The 10,910-nt window shown below is 58.9% G+C and overlaps 1 protein-coding gene across 1 annotated transcript; it reads left to right on the top strand.

Annotated features, from left to right (window-relative positions):
* Positions 1-8,601: 8,601 nt before the first annotated feature.
* On the top strand, positions 8,602-9,850 carry TPBGL (trophoblast glycoprotein like). Its single transcript, XM_014888693.2, has one exon. It carries the CDS (start codon positions 8,602-8,604, stop codon positions 9,676-9,678), a length of 1,077 nt encoding a protein of 358 aa, XP_014744179.1. The 3' UTR covers positions 9,679-9,850.
* The last annotated feature ends 1,060 nt before the right edge of the window (positions 9,851-10,910 follow it).

Raw genomic sequence — 10,910 nt, 5'->3', positions numbered from 1 at the left:
CATCTTATTAAATTTTATTTATCTTAACTGAGCTGCGTTCATCTTCAATTAAAATTACCCCAAGACTTTGCTCAGCCCTGAACCACGCTGTGAGTCCCCATGGATGTCCAGAGTCCCCTGATGGTGTCACTATGTCCCAGAGTGGGTTGTGCTCCTCAGCAAACCCATCACAAGTCTGCTCTCACAGAAAAGCCTGGCCAAAGTCCACGACCTCTAGGTTTTCCCCAAAACTCTGGTCATCAGAGCCTGAGGATTTTGCTGGTCCCATTTCCAGCACTTCAAGCCTTTGCTGCTCAGGCTTACAGGACAGAGCAGGCATTTTTTATTCATTACAGTAAACAGAGCCTTAATCCAGGCCCTTAAATCTGTCTAGATTTTGAAATAATTACAAGCAGCCTCCTAACTTGTACAAAGTTTGATTTAAGCCTTAATTTAATGGTTTATCTGGAGAGCAGGAAGTAAGCTGGCACTGCCAATTAGGAGCCATCTGTTTTCTCCTAATCTTTTGCAGGCCTCAGACCAATAAACAAGAGCCACCACAGCAGGACCATCCCTGGTGTCAGGCAGTAAAAATCCACCAGGGCTGCCTCTGGGGACTGTGTCCTGGGGTTCTCATGGATCGGTGACTCCTTCCAGCCCTGGGATAGTGGTGGGTGTGGCAGGGTGGCAGAGGGATGCTCTGCAGAGAGGCTCAAGGACCAAGGTCGGTCAGTGCTGGAGAGGAGGGAGAGCTTCCTCAGCAGAGATCACTGCTTTGAGCAGGGCCTGACACCCGGTACCTGGAAAAAGCCTTTTCTCCAGGGCAGATGGCTGGGACAAGCCTGGACAACAGTGCCTGGGAAGATTCTTTATGCAGAAAGAGCTGCTTGCCACCCTCACCCTTACAGCAGCCCAAGGAGAAGGTGCCAAGGAACATCTTCCAGCCTGGAGAGGCGACTGCAGCTGGGAGAGGAGCAGGGCTGCCCGAGGGCAAACCATTCCCTGCCCAGAACGGGACACCAGGGACAGCCTTGTGTTCCCAAGAGCCAGCACAGGCACATGGCTTTCCCTGCTCCCATTCCCTGCCTGCAACCACCTCCAGCTGAGGATGGATACTGGCTCTGCTCCTGGGCCAGCTGCTCCCACACCCTTGGGGCACCACCAGCCAAGCAGTTCCAGCAGCTCTGAAATTAATAATAACACTGAACAGGGCCACACCAGCTTGTTCACCCCTAAAGCCTTCTCCGTGGAGTTGAAAAAGACCTCTATGCTAAGCCCAGCTCTTGGGGGCTGCTGAGAGGTACCTGCCCTCCCTGGTGCAGGTGACACCTCCCTCAGCTCCTGGGGCAGCAGCAGAGACATGCTCAAGGGAGGTGACTCAGAAAATGCCTTTGAAAAGTCAGAAGCTGGGGCTTCTCCTTGCCCTCCCTCCCACGCAGCAGCCTCAGAGCAGCCCTTTGCCTCAGAAGGTTTCACTGCAACCTTGATGAAGCTTGTTGGGGTTTTATACACCAGCCATCAAACAGCCATAAAACAGCAATTAGAGAAGGATCATTTACCAGATGTTATCACCTCCCTCGTCTGCATTTTATTCTGCAAGAACTTCAGGCTGCAGCATTTCGCTCAGGTGCCACCTGAGGAAAGCTCACCCTGCTTGGATACACAGCAGAAGAGCAGCCCGGGGACAGGATCCAAGGCTCTGCCCCAGCCCAGCCCCAGGAATCTTTGGAGGTCTTTTGCCTCTTTTAGGCTTTAGTTTGTGACTCTCCTAAAGTGCACTTTGAGCCACCAGATTGCTGTGGTTTGTAAAAGAAAATGGGATGCTTTTTTCTCGCTGGGTTCTTGCTGCTGTTTCAGTCAGCAGTGCCCCAGTGCTTTCCAGCCCTCACTAATGCACCGGTGCTTCCCAAAGCACAGGATTTACAACCGTGCCACTGAAGGGAAGGTGGAAAGTCCCCACAGCAAGTTATTTATATTCCTGCTGAGCACTGGCCTCTGCTTCTCCCCCTGAGCATCCCTTCTGCAGGCAGGACTTGGAAACATTGCAACGAGCTCTCAGAAATCATCACCAAGCGTGGAGGTTTTCAGTGTTTCAGGGATTGAGGAAGAATTCACCACAAAGCTGCCCTGCTGGGGCCAGGTTCCCTGCAGAGGAGCTGCTGGATGCTGCACACACCTCCTCCCACCAAACCCCATCCAAGTGCTGCTGCCCATGGGAGATGAGGAAAGAAGGCTGAGCTGTAATGTAGGGGTTTGGGGGACACCCAGGTCTCGTGGTCTTCTTTGCAGAGGTCTTACACTGGGCTCTCCCTGTCTCCCAGGAGGCCACAGTTGCCCAGTCTCTTTTCAGAGCAGGACTGGGACTGGTGAGGGTGAGCCCCAGTCACCTTTTGCAAAAAGGAGACTCAGCAAGGCCATGCCTGCCCTTTTCTTCCCCTCTAGACTCAGAAGATGATTTCTGTCACCTGAATAATGCAATGCCAGGTCCTCTCACAGTGCTTCAGCAGCTGGAGGACAGAAATTCCCAGAGGAATTCTCCGTCCTGCCTTCACCATGCCCACAGGAGGAGCTCTGAGTCCAGCTCTGCCATCAGGCATCAAAGCCAGGACTGCACAGCTCCAAGCCCAGGGTGTCTGTGAGCATTAACTTCACATTCTTCAGGTGCTGTGCACGGTCCCAGGTGAGCATGCAATTTGTCAGATCTCCATTATTAATTGCCAGCTCCAGTGTGAGTAATTGTGACCCTGCCCCAGTTCCAAGCCTGGGGAAATTTATACTTTTTCATTTGCTCGGTGTAGTCACAAGAGCCCAGCTGGCTGGCAGTGAGAAACACGCAGGGAAGCACATGCTGGAGCTGTGGAGGGAGCTCAGCAGCCCATCAGCTGCCTGCTCTCTGATTGCATCACCCTTGGCTGCCACTCGACTGGACAATTTGGGATCCTCCAGCAGCTTTGCATCAGCCACCACCTGGGATTAAAGCTCAGCCCCTGGGAGGATCTCAGCTCCCCCCATTGCTCCTCCACCCCTCCTCACCCTCTGCTCATCACTAACGTGGCCTCCAGCCCACACCTTGTACTCTGCAAGTGGATTTGACACCCTGAAAAGCAGGAAATAGCAGCTCTCCAAAGAAATGCAGAGAGATAAACAGGCCTGAAGGGCTCAGGGAGGAGGGTAGGAGAGGGGGAATCAGTGGTGGACAGAGGTGCCTGTTCCCTGCACTCCAACAATCACATTTATTATCCTTTTGGAACGGATCTTCATGTCCTAGATTGTTTTCTTAAACAGATACACTCTTGCCATTAGAGACTGGCCCTGGTTTTGGAGATGGCTGCAGGAGATCCAGGAAATACAGTGCACATTAAATTTTATGGGGACGTTTTTCTTCTGCTTTCAGCAGCTCAAATACACAAATCACAGAATCTCAGAATGGTTTTGGTTGGGAGGGACCTCAAAGCTCTTCCATTCCCACCCCCTACCACGGGCAGGGACACCTTCCACTGTCCCAGGCTGCTCCCAGCCCCAGTGTCCAGCCTGGCCTTGGGCACTGCCAGGGATCCAGAGGCAGCCACAGCTTCTCTGGGCACCCTGTGCCAGGGCCTGCCCACCCTGCCAGGGAACAACTCCTTCCTAATGCCTAATCCAAACCTCCTCTCTGGCAGTTTAAAGGCATTCCCCTTGGTGCTGTCACTCCAGTGGATGTTCCTGATGGAGAGCTGCTCTCCAGCTGCCCTTTAGATCCTGGAGGGTGCTGTGAGATTTCCAGACATCCTCCTCTTCTCCAGGCTGAACAGCCCCAGTTCTCCAGCCTGTCTCCCCTCTCCTTATTAACTCTGTGGCCTCCTCTGGACTTGCTCCAACACTTCCATGTCCTTATTCCTGTGCTGGGGCCAGAACTGTGCACAGGACTCCAGGCAGGCTCTCACAGGGGCAGAGCAGAGGGGGAGAATGCAGAGGAATGACGACATGAGCATGTCCAGGTCAGCAGCCCCCAGCTCCAGCCAGCCCTCACAAAGGGGAGAACCTCGGGGCTGCCCCATTGCCAGGCAATGCTGCTGGCTCATCCCTGAATCCGTGCCTGCCCAGGCTGGCTGCAGGCTGCCCTGGGACACACTGCCTGGCCAGGCTCAGTGCCAGAGCCCCTCGCACAGGAACCAGCCCAACCAGACCGTGACACTCCGGATTCGCCGGGAGCTGACCCCGAGCCGGGCTGGCACAGCTCCCAAATCCCATCTCCGGGAGGCTCCTGGCAAAGCTGGGCAGATGAAGAGCTCATCCCTTTCCTCTGTTCCGAAGCACAGCCACTCCTGAGCTGTTTGCAGCCAGGTGATGAATTCATGCCCAGCTCGGGCACAGCAAGGCTGCAGGAGGAGAAGCCAGCTTGTTTTCCAAGGCCTGTTCTCCTCTCCAGGAGCACGGTGGACCCTGGGATGTATCACGAACAGCTGGTACCAGGAAGGTTTGCTTTTATTTGGGGTTGTGAGCACCCTTTGGAAGCAGCACAGTGTGCAAACCCTGATGACTCCCACCAGCCCTCCTTCAACTCTCAGCACACGTCTCCTCCACAGATGACCCCATGTCACATCCATAAATTCATTTAATGTCCTTCATTTAATCACCCACACATCAGATGGGTGTCCACGCCATCCCTTGGGACCATCTGTGGGCATGGTCACCATGGGGATGGGGACAATCCCCCCCCAGCTCGGGAATGGGGACAGCTTCAGTCACGAGGCAGTGGCTTTTGGGGACCATATCCAGCCAGCATGGCACAACACTTCAGCTGCATCCAAGGGGGACAAAACCTCCCAAATCAGGGGCAGTCTCAATCTTTTTGGGATGGAGTGTGCCAGGGAGAGGACTCTGCCTCCTTGGGAGGGTCAGCCCGTGCAGGCAGAGGAGCATCACAGTCAAAAACGCTGATGCAGGCAAATCCAGCATGCCATCAGGAGGAAGACTCTGCCCTCCCGACTATTTTTGGTTTGTTTTTGCCAACTCTGGAGCCACTGATCTATGATATTGTCACTGCTGTGACTAAGGGCTCTGCAGCCGGAGTAACATCGAGCCGGACTCGGAGAGAGGGATGAGCGTGGCTCTCGGGGGACCGGTAATGGGAGAGAGCCCTTCACCTCCTGTTTACACTTTAATGCCCATCCAGGTTATCCATTATTTATTGCTAATGTATTTATAGAGCATTACCAGCACTCACAGGGCTCTGCAGGCAGCTGGGGAGAAGGTGCTCTCTCCTTCGGATGTCGTGGTTTAAACAGAGCGGTTAAACACGCCCCGGGCTCTGTACCCAGCCCTGACATTCCAGAGGGGACATCCCTCCCCTCCTGGATCTTGTGGCTTTGCCACGAGGGAGTCCTTGTTTCCCTGCCGGGCTGGGGTAGCAATTTCTGGGCACAGCAGAGCCAAGCCTGGCTCCGGGCACCCCTAGCACTGTCACCTCGTGCCCAGGGAAGCCAGGGAAGATTTGGGGTGAAAAACCACCCTGGCGACTCCACTGCCTTCCCCTGCCCCCTCCTCTCCCTCCACCACCCTGCAGGAAGCAGCTCCGGGTTCTGTGGCCCCCTGGCCCTGCCCACCTGCAGCTGCCTTGGCAAGTCTGTGATGTTTAAATGCAAAAGCTTCGATACCATCTTAAAGCATGCACCAATTAGCTCAGCCGTGTCCAGTTCCACCCGGCTCCCTGCATCAGCACGAGGAATCCATCAGAGGGCTGGAGCACTGGCACTGGCCACTGGGCTACCAAAAGGAGCCACCTCATTGCCTAAGCAAGCAGCAGATGGGATCTGGGTGGTGCCAGCTGGGACACATGGACATGGGAACCGTGGAGCAGGAAAAGGAGGTGGTGTGGAGCATCCAACCAGCAGTGGGGCTCTGCCAATCCCAGGGATGAGCTCTTCCTGCAGGGATAACCATGGCCAGCCACAACCCACAACTGGGTTTCAAGTGGGAAACGTCAAAAAATTATTCCTTATATTCCAGCATTTTTCCAAGCATGCTCCTGCAGGGAAATGAGCAGTTCCAGTGTCACAGGTGTGAATTTTAAAGGGATGCTGCAGCGTGGGACACGGTGGGAGAGGAAGCAGAGCTGTGCTTCCACATCTCCAGGGTGCAAAACCAAAAATAAGCTGGGCCACCCCTGACGAGGGAGGAAGAGAAGCCATGTCACAGAGCAGGTGACCGCTGTGCCAGCAGTTACCCAAGACATGGCACAGCAATCAATTGTCCTTGGAAGCCTCCAGAAGATAACGAGGCAATGAGTAACGGTCTGTATGGAATTGTAGGAACAAATCACATCAGCCTGACCTAATCTCATCCTGAGACATGGCAATGGCAGATGCAATCTCCCGGCCCTTAACCACAGGAAGTCTTCAATGCTGCCTCAAATGCAGAATTATGGGCAGGGGGATGGTGCAGGAGACTCTCCAATCGATCCCAGCCCATCAGAGGTTTGACGGTCTGTACACAGCATGTTTGAGGGGCTCCGGGTTCCAGCATGAGCACTGGGAATGAACAACATCAGCCTGGTGGTGGATGCTGGGACCTCGGCAACTGCAGCACACACTGCCACAGCCCTGCTGAGCTGGATGCTGCCACTTCACCGCTCCCCAGCCAGCCCCGGGGAAGTCCAGGGTGCTTGCAGAAGGCAAGGAAGTCACCGTGGTGCCACCAGACAAGAGCCCCCACGCCCCCAAAGTCACCCTGCTGCAGTACAGCCCTGGAACACCCGTCCCCTCCACACCTTGGAGCATCTCCACCCTTCAGAGCCAAAGGGGTCAGCTGCAGACAGCCTCATGCTCTCCCATAACCTCCAACATCACTCACCCTCAGTGTTTTATGGCTTTTGCATCAGGAGGGAAGGTGCCTGCCTTTTTTTACGGCAGCTCCTTGTCCGAGGAGCCCGGAGAAGACTGAGAGGTGCCAGGATCTCCAGCTGGTGAGAGCTGCCAGGACCTGGTTCACCCGGCCTGACCTCGCCCACCCGCTGCCTTATCTCCCAGACTGCTATCAATCCTTTATATATAGCAATTAAATGTGATAAATGGGCTGCAAAGCGCTATTTTGGGCGAGAGGAGGCTCCATCTGGGAGTGCTGCAGTGCTGGCTCAGCACGACCCACTGCACACCTGGCTCTCCCCTGGTACTGCCCTGCCGTGGATGCTGCCCCACACTTACATTTGTGACGGTACACACATTCCTAAGTCTATTTCTCTCCCCTGCCCCTCCACAAGCTTCCTTGATTTCTCTGGCTGCTGTCAGACACCGTCACTTTAAATACAGAGTTTGCTCAGTTTCTGGGAGGGCAGCAAAGGGTGGTCAGGAGCAGCTCAAGCCACCCAGTCATAGCAGCATCCAGAATTTACCTGGTCCCTGTAAAATTCAGGAGAGCTTCTGGGAAAAGGAAGCCCAGTAAGAGGGGATATATTTTGAGGAAAAGGTCAGGATGTGAGATAAGGACAGGGAGGAGGAGAAAAATCAAGATCCACGAGACCCCCATCCCTGGCAGTGTCCAAGGCCAGGCTGGACGGGGCTTGGAGCTACCTGGCACAGTGGAAGGTGTCCCCGGCCATGGCAGGGGGCGGCACTGGATGCACTTCAAGGTCCCTTCCAACACAGACCAGTCTGTGACTCTGTGTGCCCAGGTTGTTTATTTAATGTGACCCCCAGCTCAGGTCCATGGAGGTATTTATTTAGGCACTGAGGGGGATCCAACTGCTGCTGCATCTGGCTCTGAACACAGCGCTCCCAGTCCCTGGCTGTGCATCCCTTCAGCATCCAAAAATCCCATGCCTACCCCTACACCATCCTCCAGCCCCGGGCAGCTCCCGGGATGCCAGTGGGGACCAAGCAGGCTTGGAAGCAGAGGGAGATAACCCCGCAATGCTCAGGGATGCTGCGGGGTGTCTGGTTTGTGGGGCAGGTCCGGGAATGGGGACCGGGGCTGGAAGGGGAGTGGGACAGCCCCTAGATCCTCCCCTGCTGGAGGAGAGCTGAGACAAATCCTCCCTGGAACGGCAGGGGTCCGAGGTAATTCCCCAAATCCTCCCGGGGGTGGAAAGACGCCGTGAGAGCCCCCATTCCCTCCCCAGGGCTGGGGGCGGCGACACACGGCAGCAGCCCCGCAATTCCCACCTTGCTGGGGAAGGACGGGACAGCCTCCAAATCCTCCCCGGGCTTGACGGGGACCGCGACATCGCCTAATCCCTCCTCGGGCAGCCAGAGGACCGCGCCAGCCCAGGTTCGGTGCCGAGTTCGGTGCCGGCTTCGGTGCCGAGCCCGGCTCAGCTCCCCCCGACGGCCGCTGCCCGCGGCGCTCCCCAGCCCATCCCGCAGCGCCGGGCAGCCCCGACCCGTCCCCTTCTCTTCTTCCTCCTCCTCCTTCTCCTCCTCCTCGCTCTCCTCCCCTTCCACCCCCCCTCCCCGGCCCGATTTGGGCAGCGGCGCGCCCGGCGCTGCCGGCAGAGCCGCCGTGTGCGGGCGCGGCGCCGGAGGCAGCTCGGCCCCGGGGGCGGCTCGGCCCCGAGGGGCAGCTGGGTCCCGGGGGGCTGCGGCGAGGCAGGAGCGAGCCCCCGCAGCCCCCGGCACGTTCCCCGCGCTGCATGCCCGCGCCGGCAGCATGGCCCGCAGGCAGGCGCGGCCGGCGGGCGGCGGGCGCTGGCTGCCCTGGCTGGGGCTCGCCGTGCTGCCGCTGGCCGTGCCCCCCGCCGCCGCCCCCTCCGCCTGCCCCTCCGCCTGCCCCGCCGCCTGCTACTGCGTGGTCACCCCGGAGCTGCAGCAGTGCCGCTGCGAGCGGCTGGAGGAGCCCCCGAGGGAGCTGCCGGCCGCCGTGCACAACCTCAGCATCGCCGGCAGCAACCTGAGCGTCCTGGCCCGCGCCGCCTTCGCCGGCCGCCCGCTGCGCGACCTCCGCCTGCTCCGCCTGCGCCACGACAACATCCACACCATCGAGGACATGGCCCTGCAGGGCCTGCCCGCCCTGCGCACCCTCGACCTGAGCCACAACCCGCTGCTCTCGGTGGCCGCGGGCGCCTTCGCCGGGGCGCCGCTGCTGCGCACGCTGCAGCTGAACCAGGCGCTGCTGGCGGCCCCGCTCGAGGAGCAGCTCGCCCTGGCCATGCGCAACCTCAGCCTGCGGCGCCTGGAGCTGGCGGGCAACGCGCTGCGGGCACTGCCGGCCGCGCTGCTGCCGCCCGGCCTGGAGGAGCTGGACCTGCGCAACAACTCCCTGCAGCGCCTGGCGGCCGCCGAGCTGCGCAGCCTGGACGGGCCGGAGCTGCGGGGGCTGCGCCTGAGCCTGGCCGCCAACCCGCTGAGCTGCGACTGCGGCCTGCGGCCCTTCCTGGCCTGGCTGCGCGCCGCCGCCGCCCGCGTGCTCGACGCGCGGAGCCTGCGCTGCGCGGCGCCGCCGGGGCTGCGCGGCACGGTCCTGCTGCGCCTGAGGCCCGAGGCGCTGGCCTGCGCCCTGCGCGACGGCGGCGAGCCGGGCCAGCTGGAGACCGCCTCCTACGTCTTCTTCGGCATCGTCCTGGCGCTCATCGGCATCGTCTTCCTCATGGTGCTCTACCTGAACCGCCGCGGCATCAAGCGCTGGCTGCACAACCTGCGCGAGGCGTGCCGCGACCAGATGGAGGGCTACCACTACCGCTACGAGCAGGACGCGGACCCGCGCTGCGCCGGCACGCCGGGCCTCTGAGGGCATCCCCGGCCTCTGAGGGCACCCCGGGCACCCCTGGCCCCTGAGGGCACCTTCGGCCTCGCCCTCGCCCCTCGACGCCTCCGCCCCGGCCCGTCCATACCGTCTCCGCGGCTCCACCGAAATTCGTGCTCCGACCACGAGCCGGCCTCAGGGCGGGAGCCGGGCTCGCCACAGCGGGGTGACCCCTCCGGAGGGCCCCGGTGCCCGCGGGCAGGGGCGGCGCGGCCCCGCCGGGTGCTGGCGTGCACGGCCCCGGCGCTGCCGGAAGGTTCCGGAAGGTTCCGCCTCCGGTGCCCGTGCGGCCGCGGGCAGTACCTGACACCGGCCTAGGGACGTTCCTAGAGCCTGGACCGGACTGTCACCATGTACAGCTCTCTTTCCTATTAGATTTCTATTCCACAGGTGCGAAGTTCAACTCGATTTCTTTTCTTTCCCCCCTTTTTTTTCGCTGCAAAGAGGAGAACGCATCGTCCAGCTGCTCCCCCTGGGAAGCGGCGTGCTTTTCCGAGCCCTTTTATCCATTGAGGTCTGTTGGATGGCATTTCCAGCTCGTGCTAGGCACAAGGCCATGCAGCTGTAGGAGACGCCGCGGCCGGCTGGGTGCATGTTCCCCGGGGCCGGCGGGGACAGCCCTTTGACTCTAGATAGAATGTAGCGTAGACCTGGCTGTCTCGACACCTTGTAATTTCAAACGAGCCAAGCAGAAGCTGCCGCCCTAATTCCCCTGCCCGTGTTTGCTTTAGTGCCTGTTATTATATCCTAGAGCAAATATACTGAAAGCTGCACCCACTCCATCGTCTATTTTCTATAAAGCTCCTTGCAAACGATTTCCGAGTATCCCCGTGGCTGAGGCGAAGTTTCTGTGGTTGGTTTGCCGGAGCAGGGGAGCTCTGGGCTCCTCTGTTTCCATCGGTGCTTAGGAACTTCTCTTCCTGAGCTGCTGTGCTGGCCGGGGATGCAGAGGGCTTGTGTGTGGCTTGTGCACAGATCTCAGGCTCTGCCAGCCCTCATCCTTCGCTGGCAGCAGCACAGAGGCTCAGGAAAATTATCCAGGTAGCAGTTTTCTAAAGCAGTTATTGTCTCCGGGTTGGTTTGGTGCCTAATTCATGAGGTGCCAGAGCGCTGAGCATCCCCGGCCGCGGGGCTTGCCCAAAGGAAAGCTGCAGCTTGGGGAACGTGGCATCTCAAAACGCGGAGTTTGGGTGCTGGCATGAAAACTGGAGCGTGGC

This window comes from Sturnus vulgaris, chromosome 2 (genome assembly GCF_052056855.1).
Source record: "Sturnus vulgaris isolate bStuVul1 chromosome 2, bStuVul1.hap1, whole genome shotgun sequence".
NCBI lineage: Eukaryota > Metazoa > Chordata > Aves > Passeriformes > Sturnidae > Sturnus > Sturnus vulgaris.
Note: the sequence above shows the minus strand (reverse complement) of the source record. Positions and strands in the feature narration are given on the sequence as shown.

Excerpts from the sequence above, each read along its gene's own strand:
- TPBGL (XM_014888693.2), top strand. The coding sequence starts at position 8,602 with ATGGCCCGCAGGCAGGCGCGGCCGGCGGGCGGCGGGCGCTGGCTGCCC.